This window comes from Mercenaria mercenaria, chromosome 12, assembly GCF_021730395.1.
Source record: "Mercenaria mercenaria strain notata chromosome 12, MADL_Memer_1, whole genome shotgun sequence".
NCBI classification, from domain to species: domain Eukaryota; kingdom Metazoa; phylum Mollusca; class Bivalvia; order Venerida; family Veneridae; genus Mercenaria; species Mercenaria mercenaria.
This window is the reverse complement of record NC_069372.1, coordinates 58,361,404-58,385,184: the sequence shown is the minus strand read 5'-3', so window position 1 is coordinate 58,385,184 and position 23,781 is coordinate 58,361,404. Positions and strand designations below refer to the sequence as shown.

Below are 23,781 nucleotides of genomic sequence, written 5' to 3'. Positions count from 1 at the left end.
GAATTAAATGTTATCCATTAGCAATAGTTCATTAAACGTAACAATTTTGTTCATGCCCTTTTATTGTACAATTTAATGCTTTCTAAATGTTACGATACTGGGTATAATCACATAACTAAACAATGTCCAAAGCAGATTATTATCATTAAGTGCAATCATAGCAATTATCTGCAATGCGCATCGGAAGCTGTGTTCTTATTCAACTTGGTCTTGCCTGTTGGAAATTTATCCTGGATTTTTTACAACTGCCCATTTTTTTCTAAGAGTTCTCGTGCGACGCTCATTATCAGATTTTTTTTTCTGCTTTTGTTCGACGCCAACAATACTTGACCTTTAATAGAAGAAGCGTAAAGTCTTGTTATAAAATCGAAAGTGTAAGAGTGTACCTAGGACCTTCTCTTATAACTTAATTCTTATCCCAGGGTGAAAATCAGGGTGACTACGAGGGACTCACAGCAGGACCTAAATTGTGAAAAGACAACTAGAGATAGATAATATGTAAGTTTTGTAAACTTAGAAACTACGTTTTCTAAAACAGTTCACTTAGAGCAAACGAACCATATGCTTACTCAAGGCAACGGATGTTCTCGCAATTTCCTTTGAAAACAAAGAAAATTATTCAATGTAGAAATATGAGAAACCATTTCCGTCGAATCACTCATGTTTTCGTTAGTTACTCACTCAAAATATGGCAAAATATCGGAAATGTTAATTCCATTGTTAATTATACATTGTATAGTGTTATAAGGCTACACGTCTTTTTAAGCAGACTTGAGGGGATACCTGCTGTTTTTATATACAATGTTCAAGTTAGTTTTGCACGTCTGTCAATTTGGAAATATGGCGTAACGTCATTTATCCAGAAAACATAGAATAGAATAAAGCCTGGATACGGTGTACGGCAAAGAAAGTCATTTTATGAAATTGTGACCAACAGATGGTCAATTTAAGCATGAAACTAAAGCAGGAAAAACATTTCAAAATTGAACGAATATAGGAACATTATTGTCTAGAAAATTCAATACAACTGCTACATACTGTAATGCTTAAATCAACTTAACTTTTATAATGCTGGACACGATTAGTTCTGCTTTTGCGACCAGTGTAGAGCATGATCAGCCAGCACACACGAGCAGTCTGATCATGATCTGCAATGTTCGCTATTCAGTCAGTATCATTTTGGTACGCACCCATTTTAACAGTTAATGGTACTGTCCAAATTGGATGACGGACAAACTCATGATAGACATTTAGCGAGGTGAGGGTTAAACTGTTTTCATGCTTGTTTCCAATACTCTCGCTATCATAGCTTTGGGTATTGTATTATCACTCTTTGGATATGGCGCCTGCTTTTTAATTTTGTCTTTTGGCAGTTCCTGTGATAAGCAGGCCCCATAACCTTAGATCCCTTTCTAAATTCCAGCTTGTTTAGTTTTGCCCAGTATTTTCTCGTTTATGGCAAACCCATTATTTTAACTGGGGACAATACGCCGCTTTTCATGGAATTACACGTTAGTATATAATTGAAGGTTCCATGTGCACCGACGAATGAATACATTTGCAGATGTCTCTAAATTGATTTTTTTGTACTTGTAGCAAGTGTTCATGGTGAGTTCTGCTCAACCCGGGGTTAGAGGGTGTGAACGGTAGCATATATTTCCACTACCGTCTATGAACAGGCCCAATCAAACCGAGCCTGCAACATTTTCGTTTTGCCGTTTTGAGCGACCTGTGGATTTTCCACTTTTTCTATTTTGGTACGAACACTTTGTTAACTCCATAAACTTGTCATCCCTTCAGGATAACGTGTCCTGCATTAACGTATGTCTACTACAACAGCTTATTCCGTAAATTACACTCTGTATTGTTTCTACTTTATTTTTCCATTAAATCAATGACCTCATCAGGACCGGTAAAATTATTAACAATATATTTATATGTAACTCCTCTGTAAATAAAGCATGAACCGCACATTAAACTGTAATTGAATTAATTTTAGTATCGTCAACGTAGCTATTTTCAACCCCAACCTGTTTTCATTCCGTTTATTTTACCTTCAAGTCATGAAGGATATCATCACTGGCACTGCAAGTACTTGCTATATAAAGTACCTGCTACAGCTGTCACAATTAAGTATGAATAAAGAACAAATATTTTGTTTAATTTAATTCAAGGAGATATGCAAAAATAGTGTTTTTTACTAGTCTATTACTTTTTGCATACTGCACACATATCCATAGCATTATGATATCTGTGTGGTTAAGATAAAGCTATATATTTCTTAGAGGAAATTACTTAGGTGGCAGGGGAGCAGTATCGAATTACGGCCCGGTCGATTTTTTTTTAATATTTAGGGTAGCTTTGTTTAAAGTGTATTAATATTAATGTTTTATTCATTGAAAGTTTATTCTAAAATAAATCAATGTGTACATGCATGAAGCTATAAATAGCAGATGCGAATATTTTGCTACACCTAGATCCAAAAATTTGTGATTCATTATTTATGGAGGCAGATTTGAACGAATCAGGTGTTTTCTACAGCAAAATGGACAGTAAGTATCTTTGACCTGCTTTTTCTCCTGAAACTTGGTGGTTGACTATTTTTGCATATCTCCTTGACACTTTGCTTAGCAGGGCTTTGCAAACTAAGCGTTGATTTATATGAAAAACTGGTGTAATTGTATGAAAGTTTACAAACGAGAGTTGGCATGTGGTGAAAGTAAGGAAATAAATGCTCAAATTTTCATGATTTTAAGAGGGATTAACGGTAGGCTGTAATGTCTACTCCTTTTAAAGTTGACCACATGGAATAAAATTAATGCTTTCATTTTGAAGCCTACCTTAGTGCCATATCACAATGTAAAGCAGATGTTCTGATTTTTAGCTCGACTATTCATAGAATAGTAGAGCTATTGGACTCGCCCATGCGTCGGCGTCCGCGTCAGCGTCGGCGTCCGCGTCCCGATTTGGTTAAGTTTTTGTATGTAAGCTGGTATCTCAGCAAACACTTGTGGGAATGGATTGAAACTTCACACACTTATTCACTGTGATTAACTGACTTACACTGCACAGGTTACATAACTCTATTTTGCTTTTTTACAAAATTATGTCCCTTTTTGACTTAGAAATTTTTGGTTAAGGTTTTGTATGTAAGCTGGTATCTCAGTAACCACTTGTGGGAATGGATTGAAACTTCACAAACTTATTTACTGTGATAAACTGACTTACACTGCACAGGTTCCATAACTCTGTTTTGCTTTTTTACAAAATTATGCCCCTTTTTCTACTTAGAATGTTTTGGTTAAGGTTTTGTATGTAAGCTAGTATCTCAGTACTCACTAATTGGAATGGATTGAAACTTCACTAACTTGCTCACTGTCATAATCTGACATGCACAAAGCAGATCCCATAACTTTATTTTCCTTATTTACAAAATTATGTCCCTTTTTAAACATAGAAATATTTGGTTTAGGTTTTGTATGTAAGCTGGTATATCAGTATCCACTAATGGGAAAGGTTTGAAACTTCACACACTTGTTCACTGTCATGATATAACATGCAGTGCAAAGCGTCAATAACTCTAGTTCGCATTTCACAAAACTATGCCCCTTTTTCCACTTTGGAGTTTTGGGTTAAATTCATATATGTAAGCTGGTATCTCAGTACCCACTAATGGGAATGGATTGAAACTTCACACAATTGTCCACTGTCATGAGCTGATAAGCACTATGCAGGTTCCATAACCCTATTTTTCTTTTTTACTAAATTATGCCCTTTTTCGACTTTCGTATTCATTCAATCGACAAGGCTGTTGAATAGTCGAGCGTTGCTGTCCTCCGACAGCTCTTGTTTTTGTACTGATAACTTATAAAGAAAAATAGTTGCGAATCGTGGACTTAAAAATCTAGCAAAAAACTGCTCCCCTGACACCTTTACAGTTTCCTCTTCTTTTATAAGTTATGTGACATTTTTAAAGAAAAAAAGTTGTACAATTTCATTGAAATGTGTTTTTTGACTTATATGAATTGAGTAAAATTGACTAAAGATGCGATTGAAAAAGACTTTATAATTCCAGTTTTGTGGATTCTTATAATATTTCTTTTACAACTCGAATAAGATCTTGTAACTAGTTTTGTTCAATTGAGGAAATATTCACAATATAATTAAAAGATTATTAGATTTGCATCAAGAAACATGAACTCGTTCTTTCGTAAAATAATACTGCGCTTCTAGAGCCGCTCACTAGTTCCGCAGCAGAATTTGCATATTTCTCGATACAAATCTGTCAACCTATAACTATCGTATGACATCGTCGGATGATCATTGTCTCTAAGCAGAGTAGCGGGATCATATAGACGTTCAACCTACGTCAAGTATACATCTGCCATCACTTCTTGTATACTATAATCTAAAACATTAAACTACTGTACAGGAATAACCACTATACCTTGGTTCTTTTCATTGCTGTAACGCCGAACCTCGTTCGTCTGTAAACTGGAAGATTATCCTTAAAATAGCCCTAATATTAATAATAAAATGGCATGCAGTTAACAAAATCAGTGTTCCAAGATTATGTACCAGTACTTACCAGTTTCCGCAAGTAAACTGAAACATATGTATGAATTATAAGTATAGGACGAAAGATTTCAGACACAATCAAATTTTCATGATTTTAAGAGGGTTTAACGGTAGGCTGTAATGTCTACTCCTTTTAAAGTTGACCACATGGATTAAAATTAATGCTTTCATTTTGAAGCTTACGTTAGTGTCATATTACAATGTAAAGCAGAAGTACTGATTTTTTTTGTACTGATAACTTATAAAGAAAAATAGTTGCGAATCGTGGACTTAAAAATCTATCAAAAAACTGCTCCCCTGCCACCTTTACAGTTTCCTCTTCTTTTATAAGTTATGTGACATTTTTAAAGAAAAAAAGTTGTACAATTTCATTTAAATGTGTTATTTGGCTTATATGAAATGAGTAAAAATTGACCAAAGATGCGATTGAAAAAGACTTTATAATTCCAGTTTTGTGGATTCTTATAATATTTCTTATACAACTCGAATAAGATCTTGTAACTAGTTTTGTTCAATTGAGGAAATATTCACAATGTAATTAAAAGATTATTAGATTTGCATCAAGAAATATGAACTCGTTCTTTCGTGAAGTAGTACTGCGCTTCTAGAGCCGCTCACTATTTCCGCAGCAAAACGTTTGCATATTTCTTGATACAAATCTGTCAACCTATAACTATCGTATGACATCGTCGGATGATCATTGTCTCTACGCAGAGTAGTAGCGGGATCATATAGACGTTCAACCTACGTCAAGCATACATCTGCCATCACTTTTTGTATACTATCATCTAAAACATTAAACTACTACACAGGAATAACCACTATACCATGGTTCTTTTCATTGCTGTAACGCCGAACCTCGTTTGTCTGTTAACTGGAAAATTACTTTTTAAATAACCCTATTATCAATCATTAAATGGCTTGCAGTAAACAAAATCAGTGTTCTAAGATTATGTACAAGTACGTACCATTTTCCGCAAGTAAACTGAAACTTGTATATATGAATTATAAGTATAGGACGAAAGATTTCAGACACAATCACGGATACTAATGAACCACTATTGCCCGAGTTCCGAAGACATTCTAATAATAATAATAATGATAATAATAATGACAATAATAATGATGATGATTGTGATGATGATGATTAAAAAATTTTGTCTCTATCGTGTTCACAACAAAATGTGGACGACGTATGACCTAGGCCTGAGTGATATATTGTTTCGCATAAGAACGAAAATTTCGGGTTATTCTACGAGGAATCACACTTGGGAACTCGTTATTTCGATTCTAACACGACAAACTAGTACCAATACAACAGTGTTAGAAAGAAAAATGATAACTACTTTTTACGACCGTGCTACGCACCTGTTCTTCTATGTGTATTTAGGTTATTTGGCGGTCGTGTTAGAATGTAACAGAAACAATTTATATGTATCAGGTAAGCGTATGTTTTACTTTTATGTCTTATAATGGATAGTAGGTCAAACCATTTTTGGTTGCGGGTTTATCCCGCTACCAAAGTTAAAGTGTATTTCTGACAATCATATCATCTTTATTTGATTCCATATCACATCCAAAGGATGTTCATGTGCTACACAAAATAGTCCCATTCATGAACAATGCGGATGAAGTATCAATGAACAAACAGTTCTTATTCAGCCTGTATCCACTCACACTGACTATTTAGATTATATAAGATCTATCAATGATAAGGTATTCCAGCCCATGGTTACATCACAAGCTGGGTCAGGCAGAGTTCGTCTTAGATATGAGGCACATTAAATTTGTATTTGTTTCTCATTCATGTATATTCATAGACTGACATTTAAACAGAAAATAAATCTACCAAAAACCCTCAACCATCAGACATTTCAAGGCTTTTATTATCTGTGTACACATATTAAATGGGCAGCTGGTCAGCAGTCAGAAGCAACGAAACAACATCAACAACAATAATAATAATGATAACTATACTACTACTGATACTACTCTCGCAAGGTATTTGTAATAATAACATGTTAAATGTTACTATTGAGAAAAGGGGAATCGGATAGTGAAACCATTATCCGTGACAAAATATTTGTACTACTTTTGAATCGTAAAAACTCTAAAGAAAACCCTGATTTACCATGAAGTAAATCTGATTTACCAATAAAGACATAATCGACTTTTCCGATAATGTTTTCGTTATCGTTCTCTGTTTATAATAATTGATAAATAACAACACGTATTGTAATGATAATGATGATACTAATACTGTAAAAGTAAATTTTATATAAAATCATTGACAATTTTGTCTAGTTGTCTGTTTAAAGCTTTTGCACCACAAGTTAAAAACATCAACACATTTAATAATAATTCTTTTAACAATTTCATGTATTATGAACTACACTTCTAACATTTTATTTTTAAAAACATCCTTTGTCTGTGTTTATATTCGCTGCAGGTGTTCTGACGTCGTGCTAGATGTTCGACTACTATAGTCTATGCAAAACATATAATTAATTTCACAGCTTATTCAACGTCTTCACATTTAATTTACTGAAGGTTCATTGACATCGTGAAAAGAGATCAAATAACAAAAACCCGAAACAGAGTAATTTTCCTTTGATGACTTAATTTAACATTTTAACTCTAATTTATGACCAAAGCTTATTTGATGATAGATATTCAATAAAATAAATTATTTTACTTTTACAAAAAAAAAAATAAATAAATTGAGGTAAAAGGTAATTAGGAACTGTTTATTCACAATTAATTTGAATAACCTATTTTTTCAATTGTACTTGTAAATGGCGTGCTAACAGCACCGGCTAATGTGGTAGGTATTTGCATTGGAGAAAATATCAAAATTAGAATTTCTATTTTATTTTCTATTAAGGATATAAGCTTCTCAATTATACTTGTCACCGGTAACCCATGCGGGCGACTCCTTCAGAATACTGACAGTAACTTTTAGTCCGAGGATAGCGCAAGAAACTTAAGACGCTGTTTTCGCTGGCCTTTAGTGTGCCGTGAATAAAGCACCCACACAAGGGTGAACAAACGTTACGATAAAATCATGTTAACTGTCATTACACCACGGCAATGCTGTAGTCACGTCAGATTTTATTTTGCATGTACGCCGGAAAATAAATTGCCATAAAAATCAAAAGTATATAACAGAACGGTCTCAAACTAATATGCCACACTTAGAATCGGTTGCTGGATGTGCAAACCTAGACATTATACTTCTTAGCATTCCGAAATTATTTCATGGGACGTGTTACATATCTGAATATTCGGTTATATACACCACGTAGAATATTTTACTCGTAATACCACTTCGGCAAATAGAGATAGAGTAAAACATTTTTTTCTTACATACTGTTACGAGCTAAGAGAAATACCCCTTGCTTTCTTGTTTCTCAGTGTACTAATCCATTTTGGCTTAAATAATGAACAAATGTGGTAAGTTCTACAAAGTTTAAATCACTTACTTTGCATTTAGATTCGATGTTAACTAAGCACGTATTTAATGAGGATAGTTTCACGTTATCCAATGGCACAGTCAATTAATGTCAAAAACACAGTCTCTTAGACTCCCGGCCTTCTCTGGAAGAAGAAAAAGAAGGAGAAGAATAGTTTTAAATAAAACTTTCAACTTTTTAGTGACTGTACACATTTATACTGCGCTTAGCTGTATGTGTATACAGTGTACGCTATTTCAAACTTAATGCATAGTACTGTTATAAATATAAACTTTTTAATTTTATATTTATGTTAACTATATGTAGTAACTGTTTCTGTTTTCAAACACTTATCCACTGTCATGAGCTGATATGCATTGTACAGGTTCCATAAACCTGTTTTGCAATTATACAAAATTATGCCCCCTTTTCGACTTTTATGTTCATTTAATTGACAGGGCTGTTATCTTATCTCGAGCGCATGGCATCTTATATATATATTAGAGCCCTTTGTATATATATCGCACAGTAATAAGGCGCTTTGAAATGTAAACAAACAAAACAATAGCATAAATTTAAGTCGATACACAACGTTTAGGCTGCAAACAGTAAATCCTCGTTGGTCGAGCGGTAATGGTATCTGTCTTATACTTTTTTCGTCGGGAGTTCGATTCCCGGACCCGTAAAAAGTATTTTGAAAAATGTATTTATTTCTCTTTTTTTCAATACGATTCAAAGAAAACATCACTAGTTTGTTAGTCTAGTACTAACTTGTGCACTAATTTATATATGTCACTGATAACACGTAATCATGTTTAAATAAGCTTCATCTTTAATATAATCTAATGTTTTTTAGGCTTTCGTAAATAAATTAGAAACCAGAGAAAAACAAATTTACACAAAGTATATCAATTAAATGCAAAATAAAAAAAATGACGGATGCAAGGTTCGAACCATCAAAACTAACACTACAAAATGATTACATGTCTATCCACTCAACCTACTGCGCCATCAAACCAGCTATTAATCTTACTTTCAATATATTTTGTTTTAAAAGATATTGCTAAGTACTGATTATTTATTTACATGTTGCTAAAAATAAAAACGCCATAATACTGTGCGGTACTTATAGATATTATTTAAACTTCCCACAAGTGCAAGTGTATCACTTCATTTTGGAGAGCAGTGCACATAATTGGTCATCCTATCTTCCGAATTAAACAAACGTAATCACTGATGCTTGCTGCATGTTAGAATAACAACAAATCGCAGTTCGACTTGTATAAATCCCGCACGATAGCTCAAACGATAACATGTTTGATAATTATGATTGTTTTCATCATTAAAACGTTTCAATACAGAAAATATGTTTGTGTAACATTACAGTATTCACTTCACTTCTATCATTGACAACCTTTTTGAGTTCAACGATGCATGAGCACCACAATAATAAAACGACAATTTAAACATGTTGTCGTTTAAATTATCTTGCGAGAGTAGTAGTATCAGTTCGCACATTTTTTTTTAACATATTTTTAAGTGGTCAAGTATAGAATTAAGCTGTGGACTAGGACTGGTATTCATAAAGCCCCTAAGGGAATTTTTTCCCTCAGGCACTATCTAGGGAAAAGTTCCACAATTGTCGAGATAATTGGAATGTCTAACATTATTGTTACATAAGTCTTGCATTGTAATGAAGATTATCAATAAATTTTATAAAATCTACACTTTTCTTTTGTGCTATGTTCTTCAGAAAATTTTACAACGTTAAGGATTTCCCCTAGTTTTCTCCTGAGGAACTTTATGAATACGGGCCTGGATCTCTAAGTGCCCTAAAATATACACATATATTTTAGCACCTCGCAAAGATATATGCACCAAAACAACACTGTAAAAATCATTGACCTAAAAATCTCCTTACTGTGTCATAAACAAAAACGTAGGCACTTTATTTTCCAAAACATCTTTAATTCGGTGTTTTTATATTCGGTCCTAGTTTTCCGATGGCATGCAAGGTTTATCAATTTTCATACCAGACCATATTATTAATTTGACAACTTATTCAGTTTTTACATTTAATTTACTGAAGGGCTGTTCTCCTCATCAAAAAGAGATCAATAACAAAATCAAGTTCATTGTCATTTGGCTTTACAGTCTAAATTAACTTTTTAACGCTAATTCATGGCCAAAGTGTATTTGATTTGGACTAGAGTAAACACTGGAGACTGCTCAACTGAATAAACTATTGTAAGGGTTTTCAAAACAGATTAAGCTAAAAGGTACTAGAGGCGCAGTTATATACCCGATATTTACTCAATAATAATTTGAATACATTCTGTTTCCAATACTTTTGAATGAAAAAAATATTTTGGTCATGGAACGAATGGTATATCTTGCGAAAAGAAAATGAAGCGAAGGGAATGAGGCTTCAAATCTTTTTGATATATTTCAATACGACGCAACCTCTGTATAGCGGTCACCGCCGTGAAGACTGAAAAATGTATGTTGTACAGAGGTCGTTGCTCTGATGAGTTTATTTTATCTAAGATAATGTATGTGGAATGGAGGTTGCTCTGCGGAGGTGTCACTTATAGATGTTAAAGTGTAAATGAAATATTTATTCTGCAGTCTAACATAATCTAATATTTTTAAATAAATTTTCAATCAAAACGTTTGCACATTTTCGCTTGTTGACCGAACCTAATAATAGATTTCTCTCACAGAAGAAGATAGTAGATTAGTAATTACAAGCGGTATTTACTTTCGACTTCGTATTCCCCTTATTCCCTTTCGGCATTTTCCTGATGTATCTGTTAAGGCCAAAGGATGCCGAATGAACGTATGAGAGAACACGTATGCACACGGAAGAAATTACGGGACTGTCTTCAAAATATATGCTTCAAATAGCAAATTAAAAAAAAAACATAGACAGACAAAAACAAACAACATTCGAACAGACATCAAAACATTTGTCAAATTATTGCGTTTCACTGAAAATAAATGATTTCGTCAAAGATTTGTTTTAGTGCTTTTTGTCATTTTGAAACTTGTGTCGCTTTATAACACCGAAGAATATAATAAAGAACAATTCATAATTCGCAAAACATCGAAAACTTAGAACAGGCTATGAGGCAAGGAATATCACCTTACTTCTATGGGGATGTTGTTTTCAAGCTTTGTAAGATTCTGGGTCATGGCAATTTTCCTACTGTATTTGGTAAAAGTATAAAATGTTTCATGAAATGAGGTTATGACTCTGGTGTTTTGACATACACCGCATGTTTGGTGTTCAGCCCTTTTACAGTTACCTTTTCTCCACAACATGGAATTCTGACAACCCAACTGGGACCGAACTGCTTTTCTTTTTTTCCTCTGTTCTATGTCTTCGGGCTCTTAACGGTGTTTCTCTTCTGCCTTCTGTAAAGACTTTTAGTACATGCGTATATGGTTGTAAGGTTTGCGCTTTGTACATTTTTGCACGGACGTACATGTATATGTGTTTTGCATAACGTGTCCATCGTTAACATTACACGTGTTAGAGACTCACCTGGCGGAAGTAGTGAGTAGTATTATTTACACTTTACACTTTCCTGTCACTTTTGAACATGATGTGTGTGGTGGGGAGGGAGATGGGGGCTGCTATGAGTGAGGATCAGCGCACCGGTAACCGGTTTAAATTTCTCAGTGGTATTTTTGCCAATGACTTAACCGTTCCAAGCCATGCCCCGCAGTGTCTGTTTGTCTCAGTTGCCTACATGTATGTTAACGCCGTCTATGTATTTTTATATGTCCATACATTCACTGCTGTAGGGTTTTGGTTTGGGGGACTGCGATCATAGATGGTACAATTTGATCATTGTCCATTGTTTTAGTAAAATTTTATTATATATTATTTAAACATAATGATTTTGTTATGTTTTATAGAGAGAACTAAATATGTGGCACGATTTCTGTCGATTTCGATGCTGTTTTGAGTAATTGTTTGTTTTTTTATTATTTTACTTTAGATCTATTGATATCGTTTTGATAATCTGTCCCGAAGGACATTAATGGGTTTGTTCGGGATGTTAAGGTTTCATTTTTTCCTGCTTATATGCCAGGACGTTGAATATTTGCAAGGTGAGATAAACGAGAATTTGTTTCGATTTTAAGCAGATCCTTTGCGAACGAGTAATGACTCATTTACACGGCACAAAGAAAGACAACTGGCTAATTATATGAGGATTTGCAATTATTACTAAATACAAATGTTCTTGCTCCGAAATGATCTATTTCGAAGACTAAGATGTGGTATAAAATCAGACTGCTCATTACTTAAAGTTACCAGTAGCGTTTTTTTTTTTAATTGGAATATGTGTCAGGGCCTCAAAATTAGTAAATAACCTTTCAGTAAAAACATCTTATGAAAATAAAACACAATGCACATACTGAATATTGGATAAAATGTGAGCTAGAGATGATATTAAATGAGGGCGGGATAATGCAAAATACTCGTATTCTGCTTATTGTTTTAAATTTATTGGCGATTAATTATGGTAAGATGTTAAAATGTTTGCGATTTTAGATTTTCGTTTTTGTTTTAACTACTTTCACGTTTGCTTTATTACTTGTACTGTACTTATGGAAATGAATTACACAAAATTATAATTAATTTATTGCAATAAAATTGCAAAAGTTGATTTTGATATTTCATGTATACGTACTGTGTAGGAGGTGTATGTTTAGTACATATACAAATTATAAGCACGTGCTTATACAAAATATAACGTGTGCTTACACAAATTATAAATACTTGCTTATATAAACTTGCTTTGTCATTAGGGTAGTATTTTCCCTCTCTTGTTTTGTTTAATGAATGAATAACGGTATGTGATTCTTTATAATCAAAACTACCGGTACTGTCAATAGGTATTTACCTGGCACTCATAAATATTCCGTATATTTTCGTAAATTAATTTTTGGTGTCCGAACCTAAATAACGTTATAACTATTGCATATATATTTCTTCACTGGTATAATATCGCATGTGCAAGTAGCAGTGCGGACAAAGCGTTAACTGCCAATCTCAGGGCTGTGGGTTCGAGTCCTACGTCTGACCGTATCTTTTTTTTTACAAATTTTATATGCAAACTAACCACTTATCGGATCAAACGTATCGTGATTTTTATGGTTCATTTATTGAAAGTTATCCGATTCAACCGTTGTAAAAAATGTCGAATAGAAATTGTTTTAAGAGTATCTTAGATAAAAACACAAATTACTTGTCACCAGCGTTTCCAGAAAATAAATACTACAAGAGAAAATAATTGAAATTCATGAAATATGATACAAAAAATAATGTAAGAATAAATGCAGTATTGTACGATAACATTACGTTAAAAACAATCTAAGGTGATTTTGAACCCGTGGTAACGTGCATGGAAGTCAGACACCTTATCACTGCGCCACCGTGTCATCGGTTTACTGTATAGGTTACTTTAGTAATATAGATATTTTCAGGATACAAATATTGCGTAAATTAATGAAAACGCCTAAAATAATTTTGCGAAGATTAATGGGAGTCATGTCAATACTTTCGGACAATACACTTAATATGATATTTGCTTTTTTCCCTGTAAAATCGAAACATCTTTCACAGACTGGGTGGACATCAGATGTAATATTTTCACAGTTGGCATAGGCATGATTTAACATTTGAAATCTGGTGTTCATGAGTGAAGAATATTTCGATATTACATATAAAGAAACAAAATTTTAGTATGTTTCATGTTTTTTCAATGGGTTTTACTAAATCATAAGTTTTATTCGCACAACGTAACGCGCATCTGGCAACGTCACAGGTAAAGGCTTGAGTTCACAAAGTTAAAATTTGAAAAAGTAAAACATTCTTTGATATTTGTAGACTTATTCTACATTCAATACGATGGAGCGCATATCTTTATGTTTTATAGTTATTTATATACTTCCATATCTTATAAGCACTTCATTTTACGTAATGAATCATTCTGTTTTATGTTTCATTTGCAACCGCTTACACATAAAACATTTTCTAAATTCTGAAAAAAGGATATAATAGACATAATTAAATGTCCCAGATATATAAGATCGTAACTGTTACCTACGACCTTGTATGAGCTATACATTTTTTGAACCTGCATAGAAAGGGCCACAATCTGAACAATTGATCATAATTGTGTGACCCCATTTATTCCGGTCCGCCTTGACGGGTCGGTATCACGACACGACAACAAAAAAGACCGAACCTTGTTTTCTGTGCGAGCAATCGCAAATGCACCGTCAAGCTGAGAACCAGCTGCTGCAATATGTAAACCCAAAGTAGTTTCCTTTTTGTGTAACTGCTCAATCGTTTATCAGTATATGTACATCACAGATCTTTCAGCTTCAGTTATGTTGAACCTTAGCATAATAAACCGACCGATGACTAGCGGGTAACGAAAGCCTAACACTGTTGGGCCATTTTGTTAAAACTATAAGGTCATATCTGATACTTAGAACTCATTTTTCGGTCAGTTTTGTGAATATCTCCTGAAGAAATAAGACTACACGTTTTGTGATTTTGGATACAACGATTATATAGCAATTACTTAGTATGTCGAATGTTCCAGATGCGACATTTTATACTTAACAGGTATAAAAGGTGTATATACCGTTTCGTAAATAATCTTAGCTAGATAATTATATGACAACCATTACTGTTAGTGTATAAAAGTATTATGTGAGGCTGCATTTTTTAATACAAACAGATTTCACGAGAGTTCTGCTAATCGGTAGACAGTATTGTTTCCAAATTTATCAAAAGTACTGTTTTTCGCTTACGACCTTTTATTTCTTGGTCGCCGAATTCTAGAAGTACGACCCTTTTACACACTTGTGAATTGTATGTAATATATATCATTATCTTTTGTCAGTGAGCTCAAATGTGTCGTTTCTGAACCTTGATGCGAATGCTGACGTAAGCAACAGTCTTAGTGTGGGAGATGTGGCCTTCACCTTTCTAACGAACGACGACTCCAGTGTTCTTGTGTCCATGACAACAAGCTCAAACTTTTTTGAAATAGATCCTTCCAGTGATAGTAAGTACTTTAACTTTGCCCCTCGCCGATGTGGGTTCTAGCCTCACTCGTGAGGTTGAATTCTTATGTAAGGAAGCCATCCAGCTGGCTTACGGAAGGCCGGTGGTTCTACCCAGATGCCCGCCCATGATGAAATGATGTATGGAGGAGTACCTGGAGGTCATTCTCCACTATGAAAGCTGGAAAGTCTCAAAATATGAATGAAAAAGTAAGTATAACAATCAATGCTCGAATTTCCTTTTGGCCCCCAATTTCTGTTACGTTTTAGAGTAGCAATTGTCTGTTAGTTAAAATATTAAAGATACAGAAAAACAAACCGGCAACTATGAACAATAACAAAGTTTAATATGGAAAGTAACTATTCAAATACCTTAAAAATGTAACTAGCCATAATGTCCATTTTAGTATGAAAGAATAGTCCAAATTATGTCTTCGTCAAATGCAAATATCTAAATAGTAGAAATTCAGAAATATTTCACACAGAGTCAAAACTGAATTTACTATATCCATAGCATATAAATCTTCCCTTCAAAGATAATGTTTTAAATCCATAATATTAATGTAAATCCGTCAAATGTTAAATGTCCAAACTGGTAATATTTTGTTATGTAGAGCTTAGGTTCGGCCCTGTCCACAAACAGCTTCTTAATCAAAGCATCATGGAAGGTTCCAGCACATTCATGTATCACCAAAAATAAAAAGAAGATTCTGGAAAAATCCAGAATAACTCAGACTTTAAAATAGTGTAAACACCCTTTTTATAGAACCTTCTCGAAAACCATGGTCTACAAATAAGTTCTTGACATACTTGATGTCTCAAAACTAGGACAGGCTTTATCAGTCAACAACGGGCAACCAATATAAGAAAATAATAGTGTGAATATAATGGGGAATGACATGTACATAACAATATACATTTAATTGTTATTGCAATATATGTACAGTTAGTTTATATATTTAGTTAAGTTAAATGTATTTCATTTAGATTTTCTATATTTAAATCAGTTAGTAAAACATTTTAGAGAAACCAGAACACAGTACATCATTAAAGGAATGCGGACCAAAACAAATGATATTATAGTAATTTCTGTGCAGCGTCGTCACAAAGGAAAACCAAATAAGGGGGGAAGCAAAAGTGTAACACAGGGTTGAAATCTTATGGTGTTCACCTATTTCATATGATAGCAAATACTTCAAATTACAAGGAAATAAATTTTTTAAAGTGTTGAGAAATACCAATCAGAAAATATTTAAACCTTTAATTCGAAAGTTCAGCGAATTTGATACAGTTTATAGTGTTTTATGACAATGAAATATGTATGGCAATAATTATTTGTACATACATGGTATGTAATTGGTGTATGTGTATGGTTTGAAGCTTATTAAATCAAATGATTGCGGATATTGGTTTTTAAAATCACCCTTTTTGCACAAATTTGACATACAAATAAAATATTACCTGAAAAAGTTTTGCTAAATGAAATGTAATTACAAAATTATAATAAAACCTATTTTTCTCACACATGTTACATGTTTATAAACTATATGCCATCACTTAGTTTACATACATAGCTTCTTACAAAGTATAAAAATGACAAAGGCTCATGAATGTTGAAATAGAATAATAAAATTCATACATATTTTGTATTGTTACTGAGAAGGTGCACAGCGGACAAACTGCCGCAGAAAATAATCTCTAGAATATGTTCATAGTAAGTAAGATTCTTTCAACTATACTGTGTACATAACATTCACTAGTGAATATTAACATAAGTAGGTATACTTAAGAGTTTAAAAAGCAATACAATTGATGTTTCAACTTTTTAACTTGAAAATTGGCCACTTCGGAAAAAATTGAAACAATATTTTTAAATTGTCCAGTGTTTCTAATATAATGCTTAATTGTCAAATTATGTCTAAATTTTGTGTACACATTGCTAAGAGGATAGTGCTGCCACCACATATTACAGTAATACAAAGGCAATCGATGAATGTCAGAAAAATGTGCACAGGGGATTTCTGACTTTGTGAATGTTTTACTGAATGTAACAGTCATTTATAATATGAAGTTGAAAGCTGGTTTTGTATCCCTTATAACACCCTTTCAAGGAAAATAAAGGAGGAAATTATTTTATTTTAAGAATAAAAGAAATCTGACACTTAGCTATTGAAAAAGTGCACAAGGGACATTTTTTGGTCTATAGACGTGTATTAAGATTCTGAGAAAGTCAGTTATTAAACAAACAAACACACACACACACACACACGTTTTGTCTTCAAAGGTGAAAAGTCAAAGGTCTTAGAAAAAAAAACATTTGGACTCTAGAAAAGTAATGCGGTTATGAAATTGTAGTGTTAAACATTTAAATTTAGTTTTTTTCCCACTATTTTTTCTGAAGTGGGCTCAATCACAAGATATGAAATATTGGTTAGAATAAGATGTAATTTTTGAAAAAAAATTGTATTTTGCTGATAATGTGCAGAGTTAAATAACATAAAAAATAAAAGCTGTAACAATACAGCTTGGTTCGAAAACATAAAATACAGTTGAAAATTAGCCTTCATGTAAACTTCTTGGTGTGAAAAGGGGATAAATTTAGCTATATAATTGAATATAAATTTAAAACTGATTGAGCCAAAAAGCTGAAAGTTCACACATTTATTACCTACACTGATTTGGATATACATTACACTTTCTAAAACCGAACTGAATTAAAAAAAAATCACTATTTTGAAAACCACCCATATACACGTCCGTTCATATTTAATGATGATAACCGTATATAGTTAAAACTATCTTAAAAATTAAAAAGAAAACCCTTAAAACAACAACAACATCAAAAATAACATCACGTTGCCGTTGAAATAAATACTGCAATTTTCTAATATCATATTAATATGACAAACGTAAAAGAGATTTCCTCTGCAGCTCAGTTCTTTGGGAAAAATGATACAAAGCTGTGATAATTTACAGGATCAGTTATATATTACTGGCAAGTATTTTGAAGTGAGGTTATAAATTTCATGTTAAAAAATAGCATTTATCTTTAAGCGAGTCACATTTCTATTTAATTTGTGAGCAAAGCGGGGTTAGCTTATTTAGCTAGTTGAAAATATTGCTAAATTTACCCCTGTATGGATGCTTTGTTTCACATAGACAATGATTTCTCTGGATATATTAAGTTTGCATAACATTTCCTATCCACTGGCTGCGTACTGATTGTTATCATAAAAATGTGCATGCCATGTGTCCTGTTAACTCTAGGGGGTTAAAGAATATGTCCTTGAAGCAGATTTAACATTTCCTGCTCCCACGTGGGTGTTACATATTGGGCAGTCTAATGTGTATAATAAGGTTTCCTAATACTTTTTACACTGATTTGACATACTGTATAATATGTCTCACATTTGGGTTTTTTTTTTTTTTTGATTAAAAACATTTCAACTAATTGTTGGGGTGTTATCTCAAGAGGCGGTGCTTTAGGCCCGACAAAAATTTTAGATTGAACCAATTAATGACCATTTTATTGGAAGTTTGTATTTCACTTTATGTGGGCAAGTTGCTGTGAATTTGAATTGACTGAAAATTAAAGAGGCAGCACCATAAAATTAAAATTAACACGAGATATGTTAATTTGTCAATAGAGATCATTTATGCCTTATGGATGATATTTTTATAAAATATATGAGAAACAGCTGCAATAATTAACTGTGCTGATGGATATTTTTAGGGACATCTTATCACAAGGGCATATATTTTAACGTTTTACAGTAATTATTATTATAATTTCTATATTATTCAAGACTTCATTGCATTAAGCTGTGTATGCAGATCTTTCCGATTAAATTGTAACTTTAGGAATATATACTTTCCATACTGATCTTTATTTAAAGAATATAGTCTGAATACTTGCAAAATGATAAAAGGATTTTCCAAGGAGGGCATTTAATATTGAAAAAAAAACTACTTAAAAGCTAAATAAAGCATTTATTGCCACAATTAACAAGTATGACAATCAATACAGTCCATGAATAAACTGACACACAGAAAATGCCTTTAAAACAGTCCTTACAGTTAGTCTGTTATTTTTCAAAGCATAGAATATCAATAGATATGAATAAAGCTCTTTACTTAAAATTTTGCTCAAGTGATAAAAACATACCGAAGAATATTCCTCCGGCCAATAATCGATAGCGGTCAGATTTTCTATATAGAAATAAGAAGGGCATGTACACATTTTACTTAATAACAAAATTACTAAAAATTAGAAACCTTAGGTGCAAACATATTACCAAAGTTCAACATTTGATTCATCACAAGGTTTTTTTTAATTAAATTTTATCTTAATTTTTGATTCGTTCTTCGCATGAAGTTTGATGCCATCATTTCGTCATTTTTTCCCTTCTTTGTTTCTATATAAAATGTACAAAAAGCTCATACATGCGTTTCTTCAAAGCATTTTTTTGTATAAAACCACTGATATGAAAGCTTAGGTGCAAGAACTTTCCTACTCTCATTGATTTTATCTTTTGAATGATATTTATTTCATTTTTGTGAAATAAAAATTTGATTCGTTCTCAGACGGTTTATTTCCACTAATTTCGAAGAAAAATTAACTTCAGCGCGAAGTTGTTGTTGTAGCGTCATAAGCAGACGATATTATAGTATGCCGCGTGAACATACGGTATTGTGATCAAAAGGTTAAAGTAATGATTTAATCATTTAATGTAATTTTACTTCGCGAGTAATTCATTTTGTGTTAATATCACAAAAACAATATAAGATAAATATTGCATTTTAATATTTCGGTTCTAAAAAGAAAGAGATGCGCATTTCTTCTTATGTTGTTGTTCTCACCTTATTTCATATACATTTAAATATCAAGTGTCAGTTATGCCAATTATGTCAATTAAACATTAAAAGAGATAGCTTTCCTATCGACCCTTGGATCACAAATGCAAATTGTCGTAAAAAAGTAAAATACAGAATTTTTTGTATATTATTAAGTAAAATCTTAATAAATTTGAGTAAATAAATTTCAAGGTCCGCCCTGATCAAATTAAAGCTGGAAAATATGTCCGGAGCATTTTTTTTGTGTACAAGAATGTTTTTGCAATGTAAATAATATCTGCATTTAAAACAGAATTGAATTTTACTTCAGTAACTTAATGATATATTTTTGTTTTCGTGAACATTTTACCTGGTTTCATGATCTTTTCAGTTATCATAAATGTCGTCGTGATTAACTTACTTTCATAATTTATTGTACATGTTCAATTCAAGATAATTTTACATGAAACAAATTTCTATATAGAAGTAATAAAATGTTGTATGCATCACGCATAAATCCTTTTTATTGGACCTGTAATAAAACTTGCCAATTACCTCTAAATAAGGAACGTTAAAACAACACAGACGTTTATAATATTATATATATTTACTGATAAGGCTATAATTGCGTTTTGAATTTAATACGGGTATTTGTTTTGTAATTACAAGGTAAAATTATCATGCGATTTTAATCTTTTGCATATTTTTTATTTTGCAAACAGTTTTCATATATTGGTGGAGTTATATTAAAATGAATAATGTCTGCCTGAATATGGCAAAATACCTGTACCACGCTGATTGCCACTATCTTTTTTTTTTTTTAAATTTTACAAACATACCATAATTTTCGATTCATTAAACTTCCTATTTTGTCTATATGTTAAGAATTATTGAATTGATATACGTGTGATGTTCAACCATTTCAGATTAAAATAATTCAAAACCTACACCTGTGTAATTATAAATTGTAAACAGCTGTTTAAAAAAAAACAAACAACAAAATAACTTATCAGTATCAGTTTATTTTTCAACGACAGCATATTTATAGATGGGAGACGCCGTAAAAATATCAATGCTAGTGCTATATAAATATAAAAGGATGTGTCTTTGGGTACGAACCTCCTTTTTTCTAGAGATTAAGGGTCATTTACATTTCAGATTTGGTTGAAAATGAAAAAAATAAATAAATAAAAGACTTCATCGATATTTGCCTTTAACTTGAATCTAAATGGTTTACAGATAGCAATGTTCAGCCGATTTGTTACATTGTTTTTCGAAAACATGTTAAAATATACATTCTTCTTATATAAGAATATGTATGAAAATAATTTTATATGAAAATATGGTTTTTATTGCTGATAGATATGGTCTATTGATATAAAAATTAATTTAATTATTATAAAATAACATGTTAAAAATGCTATGGTTCAGAAAATTACATATTAAACATTCATTTGATAAAAATGACTTCTTTTATTTCTAATGAAAAATCCCTTTTCCATAATTTGTAACTCCAGTGATAATTCAAGCTTGTTTAATTATCTTATGAAAAACCTTCTCTTTTATTACACTTGATATTGAAATAAACATCCAGGTGACAATACCCGGAGGCAGTAGATATCGACATCGCAATACCGGTCACCTGTTACCAATATATGTTACCAATACCAAATAGCTGTTGTCTCCCCTGATATCGATTTTCTGCAATAGGAGAGATCGTGTTTGCATACAAATTCTATTTTTAGAACTGATAAGACAGTGATCGGGTGGGCAGAAGCCGACCGTCCATGTTTTTTGTAAACAGTGATGTTTTTCTAACGGTCTAAACTTTCTTAAAACACAAATTACATAAATAATTTTTTGATCAATGGAAAGGTTATAAAACAAGCAATTTATTGATTACTTTTAATTGTTATTTCGAAATAAAATGGATCAATTATGAACGCTTAACTTACACTGTTTTTCTAAAGGTTGTGAAAATCACTACGCCGCTTTTAAAATTATATGTCATTTAAAACGTTTATTCATTGAAAAAAGATATTTGGATACAAAAATATGAAGATTGTTAGTATTTCAAATCTTTTTGAATTTTGAAAATCCATAAATGAGCAAAAAAGTTATTAAAAATTAAAAATTCTGATTCATTACGCAAACGGTGTTAAAATCATTTGTTTTGCCAACCACCAGATAAACAGATGTTAACGCGTGACGTCACGGCGATCTCTCCTATATCGGTCATGAGGTCAATTCTTCCTCATGCGGCTGAACTTTGATGACATTTTCGGATATTTTCCAAATCTACTAACATTTTGAAGTGACAACGACTGTATAACGATTAAGTATACAAACTTTTCTAGGACCTATTCGCATGTAGCGCCACCTATACGCGCACCTGTTTTATCAGGGGAATTAACTGGCCGATATCGCCCATTGGAATATCATGATATTCGAATATTTTTATGGTATGGTGGGTATGTAACTTGAAAACAAGTGGGTAGGGTATGATATAATTTATTTTGATAATATCACATCATTTAATTGTTCATCTCCTTCAGTTTTTTCATTACACTGGCAACAAATATTCCAGAAAAAAACAAAGATAATTATGTTGACATTAATTTTCAGATACGCAAGATTATATTTACAAAATTTGTCGCTATTTTGGTGACGTTATAGATCTGTCCAGTTGCAGAACTTGGACTGACGACATATCTTTTTGTGATCTCCAGACATTGCTGAACAATATGGTATATGTCGCAATTAATCTTTTTTTCTCACGATCGCACGGGATTCGAGATCTGCATACACTAAACGGTATACAGTATAGTGGTTAACTTAAACCCACCTGTATAGAAATAATCCCTTATTCAACATAGTGGTTGACTTAAACACACCTGTATAGAAATAATCCCTTATTCAACATAGTGGTTTACTTAAACACACATGTATAAAAATAATCCGTTATTCAACAATAATAGTGCTGCCCTGACAAAAAAGACGAACTATATAATTGAAATACGATACCGCTGACAATAATTTATCACATGGAAGGAAGTATAATCTCCCCTGATAAATACTTTTGCCTAGATCAACTGATACAATATATAACATATCCACACGGAAAAACCTACTTGTTGAAATTTCAATGATGCAATAATGGTTTAAAAAGGAAAACTCAATATACTTAAACTTCTACCCCGATTGAGTGTTCATGAGATAAAAAAAGGACCAGAAATCAATCACTAAACGTCGCAGATTGAAGGAATAAATAAATTTGCCAAAAAAAAAAATGTCAATATCAATAGCTAAAATACAATGGTGTCCAGAAACAGACAGACAGATGAAAAGGCAAACGGACATGGTAACAACTATAGGCCTCCCACCACAAAAAAAATGACCTTATTTTAATCCATTTTGAACCATTCCAATGTCCTTGTGGCTTTTTTTCACTTTTCTTTTTTTCTTTACTTTTCTTGAAATGAACATTTCATATTTACTTGATATAACATACTATGCTCTAGTTGTACTATAAAAATGTTTTTATTTCTTGTAGAGCTGTTGCTAGTGAAATCATGCCTAACAGCTGGAAATCAAGAGATACTCAGTTTTACCGCCACAGACCAAAGCTCAAACTCCGTCTCAGGGACACTCACAGCGAACATTATTGAAACGGTAATTGCCATGTATCTATTTCTGTTTTACTGCCAGATTCAAAGGCTTCATCACCGTATCTCGGACACTGAGAAACGGTTAATACCGTGTATCTATTTCAGTTTTACTGCCGCATACACAGACTTTATCACCGTATCCGGGACAATAACTACGA

The 23,781-nt window shown here is 32.4% G+C and overlaps 1 protein-coding gene across 1 annotated transcript in view; it reads left to right on the top strand.

Annotated features, from left to right (window-relative positions):
- The first annotated feature begins 12,107 nt into the window (after window positions 1-12,107).
- The window catches only part of LOC123533392 (mucin-2-like), a 30,864-nt gene continuing 19,190 nt past the window's right edge, over window positions 12,108-23,781 (top strand). Inside the window, exons 1-3 of the mRNA XM_053520595.1 lie at window positions 12,108-12,565; window positions 14,960-15,124; window positions 23,509-23,627. Coding sequence (XP_053376570.1) covers window positions 12,433-12,565; window positions 14,960-15,124; window positions 23,509-23,627 — 417 coding nt within the window. The 5' untranslated portion in view covers window positions 12,108-12,432. The remainder of the gene's footprint in view (window positions 12,566-14,959; window positions 15,125-23,508; window positions 23,628-23,781) is intronic.